At 37.6% G+C, this 26,673-nt stretch overlaps 1 protein-coding gene across 1 annotated transcript; it reads right to left on the bottom strand.

The window, feature by feature from the left end:
* Positions 1–822: 822 nt before the first annotated feature.
* LOC128027436 (protein Niban 1) lies at positions 823–26,155 on the bottom strand. The gene is made up of 14 exons (XM_052615063.1): positions 25,957–26,155; positions 10,312–10,442; positions 10,091–10,219; positions 9,888–10,002; positions 9,648–9,812; positions 7,845–7,960; positions 6,005–6,109; positions 5,549–5,711; positions 3,779–3,966; positions 3,388–3,534; positions 2,987–3,097; positions 2,769–2,876; positions 2,429–2,540; positions 823–2,350 (listed from the first exon to the last, which is right to left on the bottom strand). Exons 1-14 carry the CDS (start codon positions 26,009–26,011, stop codon positions 1,383–1,385), a joined length of 2,613 nt encoding a protein of 870 aa, XP_052471023.1. The 5' UTR covers positions 26,012–26,155; the 3' UTR covers positions 823–1,382.
* Positions 26,156–26,673: the final 518 nt, after the last annotated feature.

Raw genomic sequence — 26,673 nt, 5'->3', positions numbered from 1 at the left:
TTTTTTAGGTTTTTGGGAGTGCTCTTTAATAATATAAAGTATATTCACTGAACATGAATGACTATGTTCTCAGTTATATTCACTAAATAATAATTTATCCTGTTCTCATTGAACGGAGTTGACTGCATAAAAGCATAAACTGCATTAACAGCTTCTTGATAATGTAGCTAGATCACTCGCTTTAAAATATCTTGCACTAAATTGTCATGAATATCAAAAGTATGAAGTATGCTGTGTGTGTTAGATAGCCTATGTGTAAGTAAACATTGTTCCTCTTAGATATATTTATGAATTAACTACCTAATAATGTCCAGGGTTCATTGCTGTGAAAATGGTTCTTCTATCACTTTAAGTAAGGTGCTAAATGCTGCCTCTGGAACAATTTTATAAAATCCAAATAAAAATATGATATTTTATAATGATCCTGTGAGTTTGACAGATCATTATGGAAGCCCGTTTCCACCACTGAATAAAAAAGGTTATTGCAACTTTTTATCTTACAAGACTTTCACATAATAGCATGATGTAAACTCACAATTGTGAGTTATAAAGTCAGAATTGCATGATATAAATTTGCAATATTTTTTTTTTTTTTTTTTTTTTTTTTTTTTTCGACAGGGGCGCTGATATTTTCTCAGAATTGCGAGTTTATATCTTACAATCCTGACTTTATAACTCACAATTGCGAGTCAGAAAAAAGTCTGACTTGTGAGATAAAAAGTTGCAATTACCTTTTTATTTTTTATACATTGGATGAAATGGCTTTGATAGATTAATGTGAACTGAGCTTTAAGAATTAAAATGATGCACTGATGAACTGTCTCTTTTTTGTGTACATTTATTTAACAGACTCACTGTTATAATCATATGTACAAATGTACTATGTCTCTACAGCATGGTACAAAATAATTGTTTAGTGATCAGCACAATCTCCTTTTATTCACCATGAAGAATAAGTTGTCTGTACAGACCAGTACAATACATTAATAAATTAGTCAGTCCAGCAAAATGTGTGTAACCATCTAGAAATGTAGAGCTTCTATTTTTTGTCATCTAATTTCTCACATTTAAAAAAAAAATATTGTTTCACCATTAAATTTAAGTACTGAAGAAGAACAAAAACTGCAAGTACAAACAGCCATCTCAATATATATATATATGTGTGTGTGTGTGTGTGTGTGTGTGTATAGATTTTTTTTTTTTTTTTACAAAAAGACATTACATTGGCATTTGGTTTTTCATGCCAGTCGAAATATTTGTAAAAATTCAAAACAATGTCAACAATTTGATTATTATTAAAAACAGTAAATGTGTATAAAATGCTGCAACTAAAAATATGAAATATTACATGGAAACATCACAAAATTTAAGAAAGCCACGATTTAAGGCTTGTTTTCAGCACAAGGTCTCACTGTGTCCTCCACCTCTATGACCTCCATGATCAGATCTCTGATAGCCTGCACACTGTCCGCCGTCTCCTCCAGTGAATCCGTGCTCTCAGCGCTGCTCTGGTTCCCCGGCTCTGATGTTAAAGCAACAGCGACCCCTACCGGACCCTCGGGAACTGAGTCAAGAGGAGGAGAAGCATCCAGGGCAGGACCATCTTGCGTTTCATTCCTATCCTCATCACTAGAAGGCGCTCCCTCACAGGCCTTGTTATCCATAGCAGTGTCTTCAACACATACGTCTGGGAGAACTTCAGCGTTGACTGTCAGGTTAACGTCAGGTTGGACAACATGGACACATTCCTCTTCGACTTCAGCCTTAGGAGGACTTGCGCCTTCACTTTCTTCATCTGCTTCCAAATGTAGAGTTTCGAGAGGAACGAGAGTTTCTTCAGCTGTTGAGTTGAGATTGACTGCTCGGTCTGTACTAACCGACGATCCCTCTGTAACTTCATCCTTCGCTGTCGAAGAAGGTGTCTCTGTTTGTGAAGCAGATGAGTCTTCTGCAGAGGAGATGGTTTCTGGTTTGGTTGAGGAAACGTCAGTCTCTGAGACCTCTGGAATGGGTGATGTTGGTGGGACATCTGGTTGAGTTGTTTCAGAAGCATGTAATGGTGATGCAGGTTCCACGGATTCCGGAGAAGACACTGTAATCGTCACTGTGGGAATGACTGAAGCATCGTGTGTCTGATGGGTGTCTTCACTGACGGATCCCCCTAATCGAGAGGTGGTCTTCTGCTCTGCTTGTAGAGAGAGCGTCACAGAGGCCGGTCTTCGTGGTGGGCTGGAGGGGGCAGAGAGGGGCGGCGTGCGGCTGTCAGCCAGGCTGCTTTGACTAACACACTGCAGGTCAGTACTGTCAGCGAACAGGTTGTTCTTCTTCAGACTGGCTGCCTCCTTCACCACTGCGCAGCGAAAACATAGACGAATAAGTTATGTGTCTCGAACACTCAAAAACACACAGCTAAAGAGGTTTATTGTACCTTTGTTCACTTCATTATTCAGAAGGTTGAGCAGTATGTTCTCATAGACATTCTCCACTTGAACAAAGTTTGTGTAATCGGCAAAGACGAACTGTTCGAAACTCTGAAGCTCCTGCAAAACGAGCAAAAAGTTTCACACAAGTTTTCTCCACTACATTTGTGCATTACAAACAATGCATTAACAGGCACAAACACATCGTACTACTGTCAGCAAGGACAGAAACCCAAACGCAGACAGAATACCATATTAAAGTAGCCTGAAAGAGTTTAATAATAGTGTTTACAGTGCAGTCAAAGTTTACTAATTGACGTTTCCAAAAGAAGACTGAATAGTGCTTACAGTTCTGCAGGCAGGCGCCAGGTTTCTCTTGATGGCTGGCAGAGTGATGTCAACCAGGGCCTCCTGGAAAATCTTCTTCCTTATTGTGCTGCTGTCATAGTCAAATTGCTAAAAAAGCAAAAGTTTCCATAATGATTGTCACATTTATTCGAATGATTCTAATGTTGAGATGGTGTACTGCTTAATGTCTACGCTTTGTAAATGTGGGCAAAGCCAACCTTGAGAACACGGAGCTTGGCTTTCTCCGTGACTGAGGCCGGTTTGTCAGGTTTATCCTTTGAGGCAGACTGAAGCAGGAGCTCAAATGTGTGCACGGCATTCTCCATCAACTAAAAAGAGTGGAAGAAACATCAGACATGCCTCAGTTCATTTATATTCCCTTGACCTGTAGAGGGAACCAAAGTTCATGACCAGATGAGGCAATGCTCTCCATTGACTTCATTTTTGGTGGAGCAGTCTATATGACATTTACGATTCCAGGAGTAATTTATATCCACTACTAAGTTCTGAAAAATGCAATTACACTTGAGTCAGAAGGCCAGATGAACTATTTCATTACATAAAGCATCTAAAAGCCGACCAACGCCCAGTCACTCTAAAAGCTGCAGATGACGCCCACCTGCTGCATTTGACTCTGGGTGCCGTGAACTACTCGTGTCGAGTTGGAGAACTTGAAGCGGTTGTGGAGTTCCTGGAGCTGTTCCTTCAGGACGTTCACGTGCTGGTAACAGTCCTCCATCCGGTCACGTCCCAGCTGCTGCAAAGCCTGCAAACGGACAGACATGACTCGTGAGAACTCAAGGCAGTCTGAGTTCAGATGATCCTAGTTCCCACATGATTTAATCACGTCAGCTCTTCTGTTCAACACTTCACTTTGCTCTCAAAGGGAAAAAAATTACCTGATTTGCTTCAAGGGCTGTGCAATGTAGCCTTGGCTACATGATAAATATTTATCTGAAGCCCATGTGGCAGAGTGTTGTATTATTTGTAAATGTCCTGCACTCTCTTACGCTCTGAAGTTCATCCGTGACTCCCCCCTGAGGGAAATCCTTGCAGATTCGGGTCAGCTCGTCCTCCAACAGCAGCCTCATGGCCTGGAAGCCTGCGCTGATCGGACCCATCAGCTCCTCCAGGATCGAGGTCAGGTATGGAGCCACGCTCTCTGAACAGTATTTCACGGCTGGCTCTGATACAAGAGCTTAACACGGACAGAAAGTGAGTCAAAATGGTGCAGTACAGCACAGAAAATATATTTGGTATGTCTCACTTACTACATTTACATGCATAAGAATATTTCAATAGAGTAATCAAATTTAAATTATTTTTAATTTGGCCATACGCTTCCACTGCCACTGGTGGCCATTAAACAAGATTTTATCATGTCAAAGAAGTCCGAGTTCATTAGTTGAGTAATTTAGCAAAGATTTTACTCATTTCACAAAATTGTAGTGTAGTTACCACTCTCTAGATTTGTTTTAAACATATTATTCATAACATCAAAAAGAATAAGTAGCATATAAAGGAGAATATTATTCAATAAAACTGATAAATAATAAAGCAATGATATTATTCCGGGGGGTTATACCGTATTTTCCAGACTATAGGTCGCACTTTTTTCCTAGTTTGGCTGGTCCTGTGACTTAAGTCAGGTGCGAAATTAATTTGACATGAACCAAGAGAAAACATGACCATCTCCAGCCGCTAGAGGGCGCTGTATGCTGCTCACTGCTCCTGTAGACTGACACTGAGCAGCAGAGAGCTGCACGGGTCCGATTTTGTAAATCCGCACCCGCCTGTACCCGCTTAAAATAGAACCGACACCCGACCCGCACCCGAAATCAAATCAGTTAAGCCAAACACATTAGACACACTTTTTTCTAATTTTATTGCCAGGTCCTACAGAAGTTATTTATGGAAACTCTTTTTAAAATATATTCGTTTTTTAATACATTTTATCTTAATTTTGATCAATGTTTTATCAATCAATTGCCCGTATTTAATATATAAGAAGCAAATATATAGCAGACAATGTAATAACCTTAGTGTAATTGACAGAATTACTAAAAAATATTTTGCTACCTAAAAGTTAAATATTTTTTGTGTCACGCATGCATGCATGTCTGTTTCCCTCATATTAAATATAAAACGCATGTGGACTGATATTTTTCCAATGTCTGAACAAACGTTTCAATATTATTTGTAATAAATGCATTGTCTTAGAATTTATATTTCAAGTTTTTACTGCAAATGTCGAAATACGTGCTCTTTGGTCCATCAATGCTTGAGTCACTGATCACATTAGAATAAAACATCTCATAATAAAATACAAAATTGACTGATTTATGAATGTATATGCATAGTTCTCATCAGCGGGAAATACAGATAAACGCTTTCATTTGTTGTATTTTTGATCCTGAAACAAAACAGAACAACAAAAGAGCGAATCATACCACCGTCTAAGGTTGTGCTTCAAGTCAGGATTAGGCCCATATTCACAAATGTGTTAGCTATGGAATGAAATATCTGATATTCCGATTGTCAAATACATACAAGTGGAAGTGTATTGTTGTTTAAACACCTTTATAACGATTGCATAGAGCGCCCTCTCGCGGCTGTAGACGGTCATGTTTTCTCTTGGTTCTTGGTTCTAAATAAATGTGACTTATGGTCCAGTGCGACTTATGTATGTTTTTTTCCTCAACATGACGTATTTTCGGTCAGTTTGGTGTTGGTAAGATTCTTTAAATAAATAAATCTGCTCTATGACTGTCTGCTCGTACCTTGCAGTTTAGTTTCCAGGAATGTTTGCGAGTTGATGATCTGGTCCATGTCTGAGCGAATGAGTGCCTCCTGCTGTTTGGTGGCTTCTCTGCACTCGTTCTTCAGACTCTCCAAACCTTCTCGCAGTTGCTCATGAACAAGCTCATACGTCGCTTCCACAGTCTAACCACGCAAGGAAAAAAATAGAAAAAACTTTCACACCTTAAATATGCCCATCATAAACCCACTTCATCATGAACATAGAGCTGCCTTTGTCTACTTGTTGCCTAATAGTCCCTTTATAGAGCAGTGGCCTCTTCCAACTGGCACAGGCCATGAAAGAGAATTATTTTTCATGTTATAAACTATTATACAGAATGCCCCAGAATGGTTATGTTGCCTGAGTGTGACATTTAACACACAACGTGTCAAAGTTCTAAGAATAAACAGGAGGAGCTGAGGCTGATCTCACTGACCACAAACCACACCCTCTTCCTCTCCGGCTTCTTTCCCTTCAGCTTGGGCAACAGCTCGGTCTGCAGTGATGGCAGCAGCTCCTCCATCACTAGGTTAGCCAGCACCTGCAGAGAGGCAGAGGGAGTCACTACTCAAGATGATACCAGACTGAGTCGAGACACAAAACACCCACACGGCACCGACTCATGGAGGAACAGCAAAAGAGTTGTTGTGATGTCATAGCAATAAAGCAGTCTTCAACAGACAGAACCACCACACACAGATGTGGCAGTTGAGTCCATTATTATGCCATATTTGTAAATTGACTGCTTTTAAACTGACCAAACTGTTTTTCTATGATATAATAATATACTGTATATATACTATTTTTGTATTATACAATACCATTCAAAAGTTTGAGGTCAGTAAGATTTTGCAATGTGTCTGAACGAAGTCTCTTACGCTGAATTTTTTATTTTATTTTAATTTTTTTTGTGCTAAAGAAACATTTCTTCTTACTAATAATGATCAAGATGAACAGTGGCGTGATAAAATATCATAATTTATGTAACAATAAGTTATTTATTGATTTGTTAAGAAGATGAACATTACATCACCTTGTCAGGGTTTGTTTTGTGATAGTGACTAATTGTAAAATAGTTTTTTTGTGCCTGTTTTTAGTTTCCTTAAACAACAACACCTTGTCCGCCGAATTAGTATTCAAAATTAGACCTAACAAAAGTTGAATAGAGGCAGATGTGTTTCCTTAAGTAGCTAGCTACAGGACATCCTGTATGTGATCTCAAGATTTATAACAACAGGAGCTTTGGACTGAATTTTTGTAAGGAACAACACATCAATATTTTGTGGTGCTCACTAGGGCAGTTATGCAAGAGTTCTGCGAGTCAATGCAAAGTTTCTATAGGGGAACACAAAAGTGCGTGCTAATTTAAAGGCAGTGTTAAGAAGGTTAGGGAAGTTGTGGCCTAGTGGTTAGAGTTTGACTCCTAACTCTAGGCTTGTGGGTTCGAGTCTCGGGCTGGCAATACCACGACTGAGGTGTCCTTGAGCAAGGCATTGAACCCCCAACTGCTCCCTGGGTGCTGCAGCATAAATGACTGCACACTGCTGTGTGTGTGTGTGTGTGTGTGTGTGTGTGTGTGTTCACTGCTGTGTGTGTGTGTGTGCACTGTGATTGGGTTAAATGCAGAGCATGAATTCTGATTATGGGTCGCCATACTTGGCTGTATGTCGCGTCACTTTTTTTTTACTTCGGAAAAAAGTATTAGGTTATAATTACCCTATTTAAAATTTTATAAGTCGTGTAAGTGCTTCAATTGCTTCATTAAAAACTTTATGTGACTTATTAGTTCCTTTATTTTTGCTTCAAATCAACAACAATGAGAAAGGTAATGAGCAAAGTAAAGGTTTGTGTGCGAGTACTAAGTTTCTTAGGGGACATTTTTCCTATAACAATAACATTTGTTTTATTTATTTTTCTGATGATCATGTCCTTCTGTAGTATCACCTTATTAAACAAGTTATTAAATGTCAATTTTCAAATATTAAATGATCATTTAAATAATTCTGCCTATTTATAATTTATCTAACATATTTAAATGTTGGTTACAAAACTGTCCACTGAGGATGTTATCAGCATGACACTCCTGAATCCCTGACCGGCAGCTCTGTCCCGACTCCAGCGGCCTGCTGACCACTGTCTGATGCCTGCGTTAATCACACGGCATTACTCAGTTACACTTCATCATGACTCATCTGATTCATTCAAAACAAGACTCTGCCTTTCTGGAAACGCATTCAAAACATGCTTGTGAGTAATATGGAGACCAGGAGGCCCACCTGACAGTCAGTGCCCACCAGCATATCCCATGATTCATAGTGACCCTTCTCCTGCCTGTAAAAGTGAATGGCCTTTAGGAAAGCCTGCACCTCACATTCCATGCTCTTCAGATAATCTGCAGAGACATAACAGAGAGAAGAGAATAGCTCTGTCAGATGAATCGATTGTGTAATATAGAATCACGCGAGCAACTTCTCTTTTCTGGTTCCAGAAGAAAGAAAAAGACCAAAACAGAAATGATTTGGAAATGCCAAATAAGATGAAAGGCTTTTGCGTAATATGTAAATGAGTGAAAACTGGGAAAACCCATCACCCTAAATGACTTGTACTGCTAAATAAGGAGGAAATAAACAATCTAGCATTCAGTGTTGAGGATTAACTAAATAAATATTGCAACTAATGCAATACATTTTCAGTAGTGTGATAGTATCTTACCTATTAAAAAACTAAATAATTATGAAATAATACAATTAAAACTAAATATTTGAAGGCTGCTCTTTCTTAATTTTTTCGATGTTAAGCTGATTTAGTGGACATCTATCCATTCCATAATCATAACTATAATTAAGTTAATAATTAAGTTAAACTTATTTCTTAATAAATAAACAGTTTTAGATTTATATATATATATATATATATATATATATATATATATATATATTATTGACATATTTTAAGATAGTGTCATCCTAAATAGCTACTTTTATCTTGTTTGTAGATAAAATAAACTAACTTCAAAAGAATACCCTTTCAAAAAAAGACCTTAATTCTTTAAAGACATTAAAGACACTAATTCAACTATTAGTATAATTAATTTAAACTACAATTAATAAGAGATTAAACTTTCATTCTACTTTAACAAATAAAGACAAGTATACAGAAAAGTCTATACTAAAGTCTATCTGGCCTATACTTATGCTAATTAATTTGACCAAGATTTACTGTATTGATATTACTGATGTCAATTTATTATTGATTATTTCTCCCAATAAGGGTTTATGATTTGACCCTTAACCCGAAGTAAACGGTAACACTTTAGAATAGAGAACACATATTCACTATGTCATTAATAGGTGATTCATAAGTACTAATAAGCAGCCAATATTCTAGTAATATGAATGCTAATAAGCAGAATAATTGGTCCTTACAATAAAGTGTTACCAAGTAAACTTTGGTGTGTATCTCATGCCAAACAGGAATGATAGGCCTACCTTCAGTTGTTAGACTTATTTCTAAATCTTTTATAATCTGATTTACAATAGCAGATGAAAGCAGAGTACAGTTATGTTTAATGTAAAAATGGTCTTTACATCAGTTTGATTTTGCTTTATGTAGTGGTTATCTCTCCTCTCACCAACTTCATGAACCATGAAGATGTGAAAGTGGAGTCTTTTGCAGTTGTGTGACGAAGTAGAAGATTATTGCACACATAGTGCTCTGCAGAGGCAGTGTAACCGCTAAGCAGCGAGTACACAGGAAGAGAGCATTGCGATTCTGGATATTATTAGCGTATCACCATGACCACCACAGAAAAACAGTAGTAAACTGATGCAAGAGCAGAGGTTGCCAGATGCAGCTTGAGGTATCCTCTGATCAGCCTCACTACTGTAATATAGCGTGTTGCTTTTGGGTGGCTGTACGAAGAATTAGTCAGAACAGATTCAAGAAGTACTTTCAAATTGAGCAAACAGAAATTCTGTAGGAATCTTTCCCCTTGGGGTATAATTCACAAATTTGATCATAGTCTACAAATGCCAAGTCAAAAAGTGCACTCTGAGACCGAGGCAGTGCTGATCTGGTACCTTGGTTCTGATGCCGAATGCAGTCGTTCAGGATCGAGACGAAGCAGGCACGCTTCTCCTCCTGCTGGAAACAGAAGTACGAGTCTCGTCTGTAAGGTAGACTCAGGTACACAGGAAATGGAGCGGGAACTGCCACCACAGGAACGGTGGGCTCTTCCTTAGAACCTGAACGACACACAAACACTCATTCCAACGAGAAGAGAGAGAGAGATCAGGATGGAGAACCAGACAAACACTCACCATTAGGATCAGGAAAGGCCTTGTCTACGACGGCAGTGTATTTCTCCTCTGAGGTCAACACAGTGCCCCCTGTTGGCAGGAGTTTGTGGCGGGCAGGGGTTCCCTTTGTATATGACTAGATGCATGAAATATTACAGCATCATGAGAATGCTCTGTCAGAAAAAGTGCCTTTTATGTGTAAATGATCGAAGATAACTTAAAACCTCCTGGTTATCATGTAGCTCCAAGCTGTAGTCGGCACGGACCACAACAAATCTCTCTCTCCACTTTCTGTTGTCATCAAAGTAAAGCACGTTGTCCGTGTACAGGACCTCCGAGGCCTGCAGAGGCTCCTAGAAGTGAAACATACAGTACTAGTGTCAGTGAGAGTAAATCATGTAAGTGAGAGTGCACAAAAATCAGAGTCAGATATTTATGCTTTCACCTTCTGTTTGAGGAGCTGGGCCTGTCCTGCTCTGTGCTGCTCCACCTCATCCTTCAGGTGGCAAAAGAAGGCGACACAGCTTTGCCGTCTGTAATGAGGACTAAAGTTCTTCAGCTCAGCCTCTGTCCGGCCTGCACACGCATGAAAGATCAGATTATCCTTGTGAAAAAGAAATATGCTTATCTGCATTGAATGCGCACTCGTGATGTACCTAAACACTTATTTGTATGGATTGACTAACATACTATAGCACAAATTAAGAACTATATTTGAGCTGTAGTGTGTTATTTGATATTACACTTAAGGAAAATTTTTACACTTTCTTTTAAGGTGTCCTTGTTATAGTGTAATTATACATTTAAGTGCTGAGTAATATTAATCAGCTACATGTACTTACTATATGGTTAGGGTTTGGCTTAGGGTTTCTTACATGTAATTATGCATAATTATTTGTTATTATAATTATAAGTACATAGACCATGTATAACAAGGATGCCTCAAAATAAAGTGTTACCATATGTTTTTTAAATATAATAAACTGTAATTTCCTCATGAAAAATGTTTAGTTACAAATATTTAAATTTAGTACAGAGGTGTTGTCAAGACCAGACTTTCCAAAACCAAGAACAATGATTCCCCTCGAGACCAAGATTCAGACCAAGACTAGACCCTTCAAGCCCAGATCCGGACAAGACTTGACAATTCAGGAACCAGATCCAGATTAAGACTAGACCCATCGAGATCAAGATCAAGACCAGACTTGACAATTCAGGAACCACATCCAGACCAAGACTAGACCAATCAAGATCCAGATCAAGACTAGACCCTTCAAAACCCAAATCCAGACAACACTTGACAATTGAGGAACCAGATCCAGACAAAGACTAGACCCATCGAGATCCAGATCAAGACTAGACCCTTCAAGACCCAGATCCAGACAAGACTTAACAATTCAGGAACCAGATCCAGACCAAGACTAGACCCATCGAGATCCAGACCAAGACTAGACCCTTCAAGACCCAGATCAAGACAAGACTTAACAATTCAGGAACCAGATCAAGACTAGACCCATCGAGATCAAGATTAAGCCATATTTTTATGAATATTAAGTGTAGTATATATTGTGCCAAATTCAGCTACAGCTTGTCGAAGCATGCATGACTAGGAATGGATGACATGAGCAAAGTACAATAAAAGTTTTTACTGTACAATAATACATATAACAATATCTACAGTCTTGAAGGGTGTCAAATTAATTCAGTGAGATCATGCATTTTATCGAGGGAGGAGAAAGTCTGTGACTCATTCCTAAAGACTGAGCCATCTTTACCACTTGACTGAACTGCCAAAATGACCTGGCATAGATCAGCATTATTCCACTGAGCAGCCTAAATTCAAAACTTTATTTGCAACAGCTCTTGGGCTTGGATCCCAATTTCCAAGTTTTTAGAGGGAAATATTCTTTGACTTTCCTTGGAAAAAAATTTTTCTGCCAAGGATTAAATAGTCCGAAATTTTGAATGTCTGGATGAATCCACTGGCAGCGGCTACATAATATGTAATTTACAGGGCACATTAGACATGCTATATTAACCATTACCACTGCAATGCAAAACACTGTCTAAGACAATTTAGAAAAAGACAGAATACAACTGACCTGTGGTCCAGCTATGGTCACCATAATGACTCATATCATACAATTGATTTGAGATTACAAAAAGGGATGTGGTGGAGTCTAGATTCAGTGAGAGCCTGAGGAAAATTCATTTTTAATGTTGAACATTTACCTGAATGATATTTTGCCAATGTAAACATGTAACCATCGCTGATCTCATCTGCTAAAACTTGTTGGCATCTTTTCATCATTGTGGAGTTGAGTGAGAAAGTAACAGAAATCATTAGTCACGGATAATCTTCCCTGTTCATTTGAACCATTTGATCCGGTTCAAAAATTGGACTGAACGATTTATTCATAACTGACTGACAGATTAAAGTCTCCCTGTTCCTCACATAAATCTCTCATCTCATAAAATTAAATTAAATTAAATTAAATTAAATTAAATTAAATTAAATTAAATTAAATTAAATTAAATTAAAAGAAGATACACACTGTCTTTCTTGGAGTGACAATTCCTGTGTTAAAAGGGAGCAAAGTTTATGAGAATATGAAATTATACAAACACAATAATCGATTCTTATCACCCACTAGCATATAAAGTAGAAATACAAAAACGACTAGTAAGGACAAGCAAAAAAAAAAAAGAATACTTTTCCCATCATCTTTAAAAAACTGAATTAACACAATATATTGTTTACATCTCAAAATAAGCAATAGGCAAGCTACATCAAAACACAAACAAGCTTACATTTATTACTGCAAAATAATCTACTCTACTAACACTATTACTGTTGCTTACTTCTTGCTGGATCGCAGTGTGTCACATTTCAAATGCTGAGAAATTGCCATCTTTAGAAAACATATTGTAACTTCTTGAAAAAAATGAAAATTAAAACCAGTTATTTTAAAACAGAAATTCTGACAGTTTGCTTATTTGAGGCAGATTTCTTTCCTCCTTGTAACCCCCACCCCCTCGTTTAAAGGAGTTTTCATTGTTATTAGAGTATTAGATTTCAGGGACTTTCAGGGATAAAGTTGTTTTTAAAGATGCTGTGCGAATAAAATTGGATTGACTTGAGCTGAATTGTATTAAGTGAGTTAGAGAAGAGACAGCTGCTCTGAGGAGGGCATAGACATGAAAAGTGGTTTCCTGTGAGGACACAAACACCACACTAACTCACACTTGTGATAAGAGCACAACTCTTACCATGTTCACAAACTAGCACTGTCAGTCAGTACTTATAGTAATGCGCTTAGCATTTTGATATTGTACCACACTGTCCAAATCCACTGAATTTTGAAGGTTTTAAGAATGACCACTGGCTACAGGCTTAAACCATGAAGAGGAACAGTACAAGAGCTCAAAAGGGTATTACAATGAGGACATATCTAATACACATCCCAGGAAGCTTTTTATGGAAAAATGAATACACAGTCTTTATGTTTGACCTCAGCATCCTTTCATCTGGACTGAGATTTCAAACAGCTACCAGTGATAGTGGTATCTCTGTATGGCAGTGGGCCTTTCTTGGTAATTGGGATAGTTAAATATAATTGGTGCCTATTACAGGTCCGATGTAATTCTAGGATATATTGATGAAGATAAATCAAGAAACCAGAGAGAAAAAGCTGAATCATTTATTATAGTTATATACACACACTACATATACTACTTTTGAACAGTAGTATATATATGGTTATATACTATATATACTGTATGTAATGACAATATTTTAACAAAAAGTCACTTATGCTCACCAAGGCTACATTAATTTGATCAAAAATATGATAAAACAGTAATATTGTGTAATATTATTAAATAGTATGTGTTATTTGTGAAGTGGTCACTTCCTGTGAACCCAAGGGCTGCTAACTTTCGAGGCAGCTGTGAAATAAAGCGGAAGGTTTAAAGGGGTCATATGACGTTGCTAAAAAAACATTATTTTGTGTATTTGGAGTAATGCAATGTGTAAACATTTCAAAAACACATTATTTTCCACATACTGTACATTAATGTTGCTTCTCTATGCCCCGCGGTTCTGAAACACGTTGATTCTTACAAAGCTCACCTTTCTGAAAAGCGTGGCCTGCCCTGATTGGCCAGCTATCCAGTGCATTGTGATTGGCTGAATACCACAAGCATGTGACAGAAAAGTTACGCCCTTTACCAGGTTCAGGAAACAGGCCCCTGTAAAATACGGTGCATACACTCGAATATTTGGGTTGAACTGTTCTGGAACGATGTTGTAAATAAAGTTTTACCACTAATTTCTAGTTGTGTCCTCTTTTGGAAGATCAAACAATGTAGTTTGGCTTTCGCAATGAAACACACAGTCTCCACGACATGCTGCCAATGGCAACAATACTACAGCAAGGATATAAGTTATGCCTCCTTTCTTTGTGTGAACATTTGGGCGGTGTCATACAAATCCTCCCACATCGTGATATGGACATGTGGGGGCGTGTTCATACGAGCTGTTTTATGAAGGCGTGGCTGTGCATTCACTTTTATAAAGAATATCTCTTTGCGTTTGAGACTTTAAATCTTTGTGACTTTACAGATCTTCTGTATGCACAAACAGCTTTTATCACTCCAAAGACAAAGGAAAACATGAAATCGCATCACATGACCCATTTAACATGAAGTGACAATGATTTAAATTACCATCTGAAACTCAAAATGGAAAGTAACGTTAGGGGTCAGTATGCTTTTTTATGTTTTTAAAAGTCTCTTGCTCACCAAGGTTTCATTTATATTTGACCAAAAATAAAATAAAAACTTTGCTTTAATATTATTAAAATTGTAATACATTTTAAAATGTTATTTATGGCAAAGCTGAATCTTCATTACTTCAGTCTTCAGTATCACATGATCCTTCCGAAATCGTTTCTAATGTGTTGATTTGATGCTTAATAAACATTTATTCTTTTCAGGATTTTTTTCCCCCATTTTTATTTACTTGTTTACTTATTTATATGAATAGAAAGTTCAATTAATTGAAATGGAAATCTTTTGAACATTCCAAATGTCTTAAAGGGATAGTTCGCCCAAAAATGTAAACTCTGTCATAACCTGTAAGACCTTCCTTCAGCTTCATAACATTTTGGTTGAACCACTGATGTCATATGGACTATTTTAACAATGTCCTTTTAACCTTTCTGGGGCCATAAAACATTTCAGTTCTGTTGCTGCCTACGCAGGGTCAAAAAGCTCTTGGATTTCATAAAAAGATCTTAATTTATGTTTTGAAGATGAAGATGAACAAAGGACTTGCAGGTTTGGAACGACATGAGGGTGTAATTAATGACAGAATTTTCTTTTTTGGGTGAACTATCCCTTTAATTTCACTTTTCATCAATTTACAGACACCAAACTATATCAATGTGAACATAGACAAACAACATATAACTGGTGAACAACATATTAAATGTATTATGTCCAATTATGAGTTCAGCAGATCTGTGTCTCCCTGTGCAATTCATAAATACAAACTGTTTTACAGACTATTGCACATCTGTACTTTAACTTTGGTCTTAAACTTCCTTCATCTCCCCACACACAAACTAGTTTTTAAATAGCCCCCGACTCCAGTTTCTCCCCTGATCATTGGTATCCTGACAGAGGATGGTGTCTGGGACTTTAGTTTTGTTGTTTTATATGTCCCTTATCCTTAGCCCTACATACTGTATGCATGTTCCCTTGATGCAGGAAAGAGCTGAGCGAAAGATAGATGTGAAATCAATCAACAAAAGGTCAACAAAAACAATGTTTCTAAAAAAAAACATATCAAACACTCAATCATGCAACCCAAAGCTTAGTGAGAAAAAGAATCAAGCATCTATATTTTATGTGTTATATGTGAAGTGAGGTCATTTCCTGATAACTGTGCTGCTAACATCCGAGGCAGCTGTGAAACCAAATGAAAGGTTCAGTATAAACTTTACACCTCAGCTGAGGCCAAAGATTTAATCTACCCTCTGAAACTGAAAATGGAAAGAATAGTGCTTTGCATTCCCTGTATAAATAGTCCTCACAATGGGACTGGAAAAAGGGTTTTCTCTATCAGCATATTTCAAAATGTCCTACACCCTGAGATGCTGCCAAAACATGACATTTATAAAAATGACAGTAAGATGCAGAATTTATAAGTAAACTGAGTGTTTGCATTGAACTGCTGCTTTCTCTGTGCCATGTAACTACAACATTTTTCAGTACCAGTATCTCTGAAAGCTGAAAATATAATCCTATGTAAAAGATGTAGGATATATTTCTAGCGCATTACTCTTCAAAAGAAATGATCTTTACTGGCATTAATGGTTCCATGAAAAATCTTTAACATTACAGAAAACTTTTTTCTTGGAAAGGTTCTTTAGTTTATAATAATTTTCTTTACATTATAATGAAAAAACATTTGTTATTTTAAGAACTGATCACTGAAAAGTTCTTTAAGGAACCCAAAACGGTTCTTTGGCACTGCTTTCAAAACCCCCTTTGGAACTTTTAGTTTTAAAAATGCAAGCTACTTGTAGACAGCCAGCTAATTATGCTTTATTGTCTTGTTTTACAGCACTTTACAATGTTTTACAGGCAACACCACTTGTCTAATTCTTTTTGATGTTGACTTATAAGTCCAGTGGTTTGGACAGCTAGCAGAGAAGAGCCTGCTTTTCCCATCACCTCTTGGCTTGCTGAAGAGCTCTGTAGCCTGAAACGCCCAACGAGGGAGACAGGCAGCTCCATAACTAACATTTCAGATAGGAATGCTCTCTTTCTCTCTCTCTGTTATCCCTCCAGTCCAAACTAAAAAATAGCATGTGGTTCGGCAAATGTGAGACGTTCTTGTAGGAGCTATATTATTCTGTCAGTGTGGGTTTGTGAGGGAGGATGTTTCAACCATTAAAAGTTGTGAATCCAAACTGTAATGTGACAAGCTGATAACTCAAGTAATATATATATAAGTCTGAGGCCACAGCGAAAATCTGCGATACAAAACCAGATTTAGTAACAGATCTAACAACGACAAAAATAACAACTTTATTCAATCTATCTTCTGTGTCAGGATTCAATGCATGTTCAACGCATGCTGCGTTCTGACTTAGAAACCCGATGTGCTGCACCTTGTTTATAAGCAGAGGGATGTACATGCATGCTTTATATTTGTTTTTGTGTACAAAAAATATTCTCGTAGCTCCATAAAATTAAAAAAGAAAACAGACAGTATACGCGCACACACAAATGTGTGGTCAGAAAGAAATATCTTAGAAAAAAATGATCTTAATTTGTGTTCCGAAGATGAACAAAGGTCTTACGGGTTTGCAACGACATGACGGTGAGTAATTCATGCTAGAATTTTCATTTTTGGGTGAACTTTCCCTTTAAACTGTCTTTCAGTGTTGAGCTGTTCTCCTCTGGAGGTTTGGGATGAGGTCCCAGAATGAAGCTCTTGTTCCTCCCAACTTTAAAATGATTCACTGACTGATACTCTTCCCAACAGCATAAACACACCCAAAAACATGTTTCTCAAAACTTCTTAAACCTCTTGTTCCGCACTGTATGCACAATTTATGATTTTCACCTGGTGGATGATAACACTCTTTGAGATATACACTGAAGGAAGGATCTGAGCCAAAATTTCATAAAGACTTGGGTGGGCTCTTTTGACTTATCAGTAACTATCAATAAGAAGGACCAATAAATAACCACTAAACCACAGTCTAAAAAACATATGGAACCTAGAACAGTTTACCGACCAGCCAAGAATCATCCTAGCAAACACCCAGAACACCCTAACAAATGCCTACCTCACCCTAGCAATGCCCTAGTAACACCCTAGCAAACACCTAGAACAACCAGAGCAATCACTTTTAACACCACACAATCAAACATTATACAGACTACCTTAAACACCCTAGCATCCGCATAGAACACCTTACCATCCACATATCAACACCCAAGTAAACTCCTTTAAAAAAGAACTCACACACCCTAGAAATCACTGTGTAAAGCCTTAGCTGAGAACACAGTAAAAAAACATATAGAACATCCCAGCAATCACCTGAAACCCCATAGTAACAGCACAACAACAGAACACCCTAGCAATCACCTGAAAGCCCATAGTAACAGCACAACAACAGAACACCCTAGCAATAACCTGAAACCCCACAGTAACAGCACAACAACAGAACACCCTAGCAATAACCTAAAACCCCATAGTAACAGCACAACAACAGAACACCCTAGCAATAACCTGAAACCCCATAGTAACAGCACAACAACAGAACACCCTAGCAATCACCTGAAACCCCATAGTTACAGCACAACAACAGAACACCCTAGCAATCACCTGAAACCCCATAGTAACAGCACAACAACAGAACACCCTAGCAATCACCTGAAACCCCATAGTAACAGCACAACAACAGAACACCCTAGCAATCACCTGAAACCCCATAGTAACAGCACAACACCAGAACACCCTAGCAATCACCTGAAACCCCATAGTAACAGCACAACAACAGCACACCCTAGCAATCACCTGAAACCCCATAGTTACAGCACAACAACAGAACACCCTAGCAATCACCTGAAACCCCATAGTAACAGCACAACAACAGAACACCCTAGCAATAACCTGAAACCCCATAGTAACAACACAACAACAGCACACCCTAGCAATCACCTGAAACCCCATAGTAACAGCACAACAACAGAACACCCTAGCAATAACCTGAAACCCCATAGTAACAGCACAACAACAGAACCCCCTTAGCAATCACCTGAAACCCCATAGTTACAGCACAACAACAGAACACCCTAGCAATAACCTGAACCCCATAGAAACTGCACAACAACAGCACACCCTAGCAATCACCAGAAACCCCATAGTAACAGCACAACAACAGAACACCCTAGCAATCACCTGAAACCCCATAGTTACAGCACAACAACAGAACACCCTAGCAATCACCTGAAACCCCATAGTAACAGCACAACAACAGCACACCCTAGCAATCACCTGAAACCCCATAGTAACAGCACAACAACAGCACACCCTAGCAATCACCTGAAACCCCATAGTTACAGCACAACAACAGAACACCCTAGCAATAACCTGAAACCCCATAGTAACAGCACAACAACAGCACACCCTAGCAATCACCTGAAACCCCATAGTAACAGCACAACAACAGCACACCCTAGCAATAACCTGAAACCCCATAGTAACAGCACAACAACAGCACACCCTAGCAATCACCTGAAACCCCATAGTAACAGCACAACAACAGCACACCCTAGCAATAACCTGAAACCCCATAGTAACAGCACAACAACAGAACACCCTAGCAATCACCTGAAACCCCATAGTAACAGCACAACAACAGCACACCCTAGCAATAACCTGAAACCCCATAGTAACAGCACAACAACAGAACACCCTAGCAATCACCTGAAACCCCATAGTAACAGCACAACAACAGCACACCCTAGCAATCACCTGAAACCCCATAGTAACAGCACAACAACAGCACACCCTAGCAATCACCTGAAACCCCATAGTAACAGCACAACAACAGAACACCCTAGCAATCACCTGAAACCCCATAGTAACAGCACAACAACAGAACACCCTAGCAATCACCTGAAACCCCATAGTTACAGCACAACAACAGAACACCCTAGCAATCACCTGAAACCCCATAGTAACAGCACAACAACAGCACACCCTAGCAATCACCTGAAACCCCATAGTAACAGCACAACAACAGCACACCCTAGCAATAACCTGAAACCCCATAGTAACAGCACAACAACAGAACACCCTAGCAATAACCTGAAACCCCATAGTAACAGCACAACAACAGAACACCCTAGCAATCACCTGAAACCCCATAGTAACAGCACAACAACAGAACACCCTAGCAATAACCTGAACCCCATAGTAACAGCACAACAACAGAACACCCTAGCAATCACCTGAAACCCCATAGTAACAGCACAACAACAGAACACCCTAGCAATAACCTGAAACCCCATAGTAACAGCACAACAACAGAACACCCTAGCAATAACCTGAAACCCCATAGTAACAGCACAACAACAGAACACCCTAGCAATAACCTGAACCCCATAGTAACAGCACAACAACAGAACACCCTAGCAATCATCTAGAAATGCCCTGGCAAACACCCGGAGCACCCTAAAAGCCACTTCTCAATCATCCAAAACCCCCTAGAAAGAGCAAAGCAATGCATTAAAAAAACACTTCAAGTAACCTATAACATCCACCAAACAACACCACAGCAAACACACAGAATACCTTTAAAACACATCCTGGAAATTACCTAGAAATAGCCTAGGAATTACTCAAAACCATCCTAGCAACCCACTTGAAAGCCATCAGAAACCACATTTCAATTTTGACAAGAACGCACCATTGACTTTTCTCGCACAAAAAAAAAGTGAAGCAAATCTGGTGTTTACTGGTGGAATCTTAATCTTTATTATTATTTATATAATTATTGTTCTTTTTTTAATTAAACAAATCTTGGCAGGTTCTGTAGCTCATTTATGAGGAGCGTTCTGCATTGTGTGATAGGAATGGGTCCTAATAGAGACAAGGATAAGGTAAGCTGCATATCTTCAAGGTGTTTGGACACATTTGTAATCAAAGGACAAATGCCGGGGAAAATGTTAACCTTCAGCATATGAAAAGGAAAGGTGAAAAATAAACACGTCTGCCTCTGCCCTACACATCTTCCTCCCGAATGGTGAGTAAAGGACACCGTGAACAACCATGACCATTCACCCTAGAGCCCCACTGAGAGCTTTAAATGAAGAAACATATGATGTGAAGCTCAGTTTGAAGGCAGGACGGCATGTTTCTTCCAAGCACCCAAACAGCTTCATCAGGAAAGTGGATCCAGATTGCCGATTTGCACAATTATCTTCTAATACCTGCTGTCAATATAACAGCAAGGGGACAAGGAACAGAGAATGATTGAGTCATCTGATTCCTTTCACAAGAATTTGCTCAAGTTGAATAAGACACCTCAGCAAGGTGTCATATACCTCAGTGGGCACAGACGGCGACTTAAAACTGAGCTGAGTCCATCATGCTTGTAGTAGTGCCGTCAATGAATGTGGACTGATAATCTTTTTATGACCTAGTCAGCTTCAAAAAAAAAAAGTCTATGAAAATAATCTGAATATCAGTTCATGTGATGACTAAACAGCAACACGAACTGGATTCCAACTGCATTTCATCAGCAATACGTCATCTATTAATCTGGTGAACACAAGTCACAGTTCACAAACGTTCAAGTTTTAACAAAGTGGTACTGTGCTAAATCCCTGATATATGTGACTAATAAATTAACTTTATTATGGAATGGAATTTTAAAGGTTAGTAGGATGCCATTCTAAATGTAAAGTTAGCTGGTCAAATAAAATGATGCACTGATTTGATGATTACGCACCTGCAAAAATAACTATACATAAATATATGTATTAAAAAACTTATAAAGATATCTTACAAGTAAATTTTTACAATGTTTACATCTGTAAATTCTGACCATTTTTTTCTCAAAATTCTGTTTATATCTCCAGATTTTTGCTTTTTATTGTTTTATGTGTTGGCATAAATAAACTTTCAATTTGTGCTAAAATCCATGACATCATTTAGGAGTTGAGTGGAGGAGGGAGTGGTGAATAGAGCATCATAATTAAGGACAAATTCTGTTTCTGTTACGTCAGCCCACACCCCTTGATGTCTTCAAGTGTTCGTCGAAATGATGACTGGTTAATGCCATGTCATGAACTGTTATGAGACAAAAAATTAATATTATCAAACATACAGCATTCTAACACCGCACAAACCCTGGAGTGATCCTGGACTCCTCATTTAACTTGCATGTGTATACATTGGACAGCACTGAATAAATTCATGCAACCACCCCCCCCCCCCCCCCCCAAAAAAAAGCCAAGAGGACGTGGCAAATAACTTGAGTTTTTGGCGCACAAGGGAGGTATTCACTCCAAGACTGAAGCCCTTTCTGTTTCAGTTTATAACCCAGAGTCTTATTCTGCTAATAATTTACTAGCTGAACCACATGAATGTGATGTCACAATGTCAGCTTTTATAATTAGTCTATCATTCTCCTTTGATCATAATAGAATATTTGTATCTGTCCACCTGTATTAGGCATCCTTAATATCACTGCAACTGGGGACATTATAATTCCTAGAACAACTATGTGCAGTTTGTTCAATTGAAATGCACTTTTAAACTTATAAACCAAAGCTCCAATGCAAACTACTTTAACAGAATTTAGCAAGCCAACCTTTTTATCCAGCATTCATAATGCTTTAAGTCAGCAAAAAAAAAAAAAAACTTGGGAGTAAATATTCAGCTGAAAAGACTGAACAATAAAGAGAAGTGAATGTTGGAATGAGTTTCCACTCTGGTCCAATACTTTCTATTCATTGCTGGCCAGATGAAAAAAGAGCAAAACAATCCACATTATGCAGGAACAGCTGTGCTCCCCATCAGGGGAAGGAAAGCCATTCTCTGCAGTATATGCGCTCAGAATGTGTGACATTCCAGTGAAATCACATACACACTTCAGTGCATTCACAAAGGTAGTATATCAGTGATTGTAAAAGTGTGGCAAAAAAGCAGTGGAATGCATACAGTACAGACCAAAAGTTTGGAAACATTACTATTTTAAATGTTTTTGAAAGAAGTTTCTTCTGCTCATCAAGCCTGCATTTATTTGAACAAAAATACAGAAAAAAAATATAATATTGTGATATATTATTACAATTTAGAATAATTGTTTTTACATTTATTATACTTTAAATTATCATTTATTTCTGTGATGCAGAGCTGAATTTTTAGGATCATTATCACACGATCCTTTAGAAATCATTCTAATATGACGATTCATTATCAAAGTTGGAAACAGTTCTGCTTCTTAATATTTTTTCAGAACATGTGATACTTTTTTAGGATACTTTGATGAATAAAAAAAAAAAAGAAAAAAAAAAGCTATGTTTTTAAAATATAAATATTTTGTAATAATATACACTACAGGTCAGTAATTTGGGGTCAGTAATTTTTTTTCTTTCTTTTTTTAAAATAAAATCAATACTTTTATTCAGCAAGGATGTGTTAAATTGATAAAAAGTGATAGCAAAGAAAATATATTATTAGAATATTATTATAATTTTTTTATTATTTTGAATAAATGCAGTTCTTTGTAACCTTTTATTCATCAAATATATTAGACAGCAGAACTGTTTCCAACACTCATAATAAATCAGAATATTAGAATGATTTCTAAATGATCATGTGATAGACTGGATGTTACATGTGACACTGAAGGCTGGAGTAATGATGCTGAAAATTCAGCTTTGCATCACAGGAATAATTTTTTTTTTTTTTTAAGTATATTCAAATAGAAAACTATTATTTTAAGTTGTATTTCACAATATTACTGTTTTTTCTGTATTTTTGATCAAATAAATGCAGGCTTGATGAGCAGAAGAAACTTTAAAAATAGTAATGTTTCCAAACTTTTGGTCTGTACTGTACTTGAATATAAATATGAAATGGAAATTGTGGTAATACTTACATTACAGTCTCCATGTCAGACACATTAGAAGGACCCACTTTATATTAACTGTCTTTACCTACGATACTTACATGTGACCCTGGACCACAAAACCAGTCTTAAGTGTCAGTTTTTCAAAACTGAGATTCATACATCATCTGAAAGCTAAATAATTGATGTATGGTTTATGAGGATTGGACAATATATGGCCAAGATACAATTATTTGAAAATCTGGAATCTGAGTGTGCAGAAAAAATCGAAAATCGCCTTTAATATTGTCCAAATGAATTCTTAGCAAAGCATATTACTCATCAAAAATCACGTTTTTATATATTTACGGTAGGAAATGTACAAAATATCTTCATTGAACATGATCTTTACTTAATATACTGATGATTCTTGGCATAAAAGAAAAATCTATCATTTTGACCCATACATTTGACCCATACATTGACCCATTTTTTTTTTTGGCTATTGCTAAAAATATAGCCCAGCGATTTAAGGTTTTGTGGTTCAGGGTCACACATAATTGTCAGGTACAAAGTGTTTATTGTGTTCATGCTACAGTATATTGCGAAATCCTTTTCGGGTGGGATACAGGTCAGGTTAGGGACAGGATCTATGGTATGGTTAGGTTTAATATTGAGTTAAGGTAGGGTCAGCAGTGTAATTATAGATGTGATTACAGAGCTGTAATTACATGCAGGTATTTTTAAGTACAATGTAAAAATATTTATAGACATGTACACAATAAGTGCATTGTATGTCATATAGTAGTTAGTGACACTTATACATAAAGGAGGCCCTAAGTTACTAAATTTGCACCTAGGGCAAAATAAAAAGAATATGCTGATATTTAGAAACAATACAAATGTTGTTTATATGATATTTCTTAGATATGGAATAGTTTAGCCAAAAATGAAAATTTGCTCAAATTTAAACACCTTCAGGCTAACCAAGATGTGGATTAGTTTATTTTCTTCATCAGAAAAGATATGAAGAAATTTAACATTACATCACTTGCTCACCAATAGTACACATAATTCTGCAGTGAATGGGTGCCGTCAGAATGAGAGTTGAAACAGTTGAGAAAAACATCACAATAATCCACAAGTAATGCACACGACCCCAGTCCATGAAGAAATAAATCAATCATCTAGGCCTTTTAACAGGAAACCGTTGCTTCTGGCCAAAATACAAGCCCATATTTCTTCCAGTGAAAAAGTCAATCCACCAACATATATGTTTAGTACTGTTTTCACTTGTACATGCTTGATCTGTGTTTATTTCGTGCATGATCCAAGACAACTGTTTTTCAGACAAGGCGACTTTTTCACTTGAGAATGCAATATAATGGTTAGAGGAGTTGTATTGTAACCAGTTTGATGTTAAAAACATTAATGACATTAACGTTGAATTTGTTCATTACAAGCAATGCAGCTTTTCTCCTCACAAGATGTTGAACATTTGTAGAAATGGTTATATCAGCTGTTATTCTGACGGCACCCATTCACTGCAGAGGAGCTGGTAAACAAGTGATGTAATGCTAAATTTCTCCAATTCTTTCTGTTAAAGAAACAATCTCATCTACATCGTGGATGGCCCACATAAACTTTCAGGAAATTTCCTTTTTTGGAAACTATTGTTTTAATTACAACCTGTATCATTACAACAAGGTTCACAAAATGAGCATGGTTCATTATTTGACGTGATGTGTGTGACATGATGTGGATCCAAGTATGGTGTCCCATGCTCTGAATATGAGCTCTGCATTTAACTTATTCAAGAGCACACACACAGCAGTGAGTAGTCAACATACACACCGCCGGAGCAGTGGGCACCCCCCTAACCCCCCAAACAATGCCTGCCAATACAGAGACTCGAACCCCTGACTTTTGAGTAAAAAGTCTGACTCTCTAACCATTAGGTCACACCTGCCACATTGATTTATTTAAATGCAGAGTAGTGACTAGTAATGTGGAAATGGAAATATTAAACAGCTACTGCATGACGATCAGCTCATAAGTGGGTTAAAGGTGGGGTGGGCGTGTGGTTTGGGAGGTGCACTCTGCCTCAACTGTATAACCTAAACGGATGACATTTCCTGCACTACAGTAGTTCTCAAACCCATGTTTGATGTGTTTCGTAAAGTTATTATTAGGTAAGGTTATTCTTGGAATTCAGTTGCCTGCTATAACTGATATTATGACATAACAATTTAGTGGTTAGACGCTGAATTTGACATAAAAAAAATAATGCAAGAAATTTGGGGAAATGGAAAAAAGAAGAGTAGCCTATCTTATGACAGAAAGTCATTCAAGCTAACGTTACTCAACTTATTGGTCTCAGCATTAGACATAAGATGCAATCGTAGGTCCACAGATTTTATAGTACCAAATGAAAGCCAGTTTACCTCGTATGTAGCTTATTTTACTCTCGTCCAACAGACTGGATGAGGATGCTCCCATAGTGCAGAGTGGTTTGTCGCGGCGGTCTCGAGCGGAGGCTTTTTCCCGTTTGTCCGATTCGGTTTTGAAGCGCAGCGGCTATTTTGACTGTCAGATAACGGTAATGACGAGCGCGAGTAAACTGTGACTCGAGCATCTCAGACTTCCTCAAACTGCAGCGCCGCCCGCTTTATCCTCTCAGCTCTGTCAACATCTGTCAACAGCAGCTATGGCCATTTTATACAGCACTGTTTTGACTTTAAACTGCTTGGTTTCTTAATGTATTTAATAAACACCTCAAAAACCGTTTGTAGCTATATTATCACAACAACAAAAAGTTATTTTGAAAATGTTTATATGAAAAAGGCAGTAGGCTATAGGCCTTTTAACCGTGTGGCAAGATATGGCAGACAAAGGTTCATTTAAAAAGTATTAGAATGTAGAACAGAACTTATTTGTTTCAATCAGCCGATGTATTCTAGGGATCGTCTACAAAGTACAAAACGAAGAAAATAAAGGTGGGGTACGTCCTCTGGTTGGAATTACCCATAATAATTAAAAAAGATGAGCACATAGAAGAGTCGACGCAAAGTTTTACAGATGCATTTTGTGTTTTGCTATTCAGGATGAATTCTATATAAAAAAATAAATAAATAAATAAATGAATAAACAAACAAATAAAT

This window comes from Carassius gibelio, chromosome A2 (genome assembly GCF_023724105.1).
Source record: "Carassius gibelio isolate Cgi1373 ecotype wild population from Czech Republic chromosome A2, carGib1.2-hapl.c, whole genome shotgun sequence".
NCBI lineage: Eukaryota > Metazoa > Chordata > Actinopteri > Cypriniformes > Cyprinidae > Carassius > Carassius gibelio.
The sequence above is the reverse complement of the archived record's forward strand: the minus strand, read 5'-3'. Positions and strand labels throughout refer to the sequence as shown.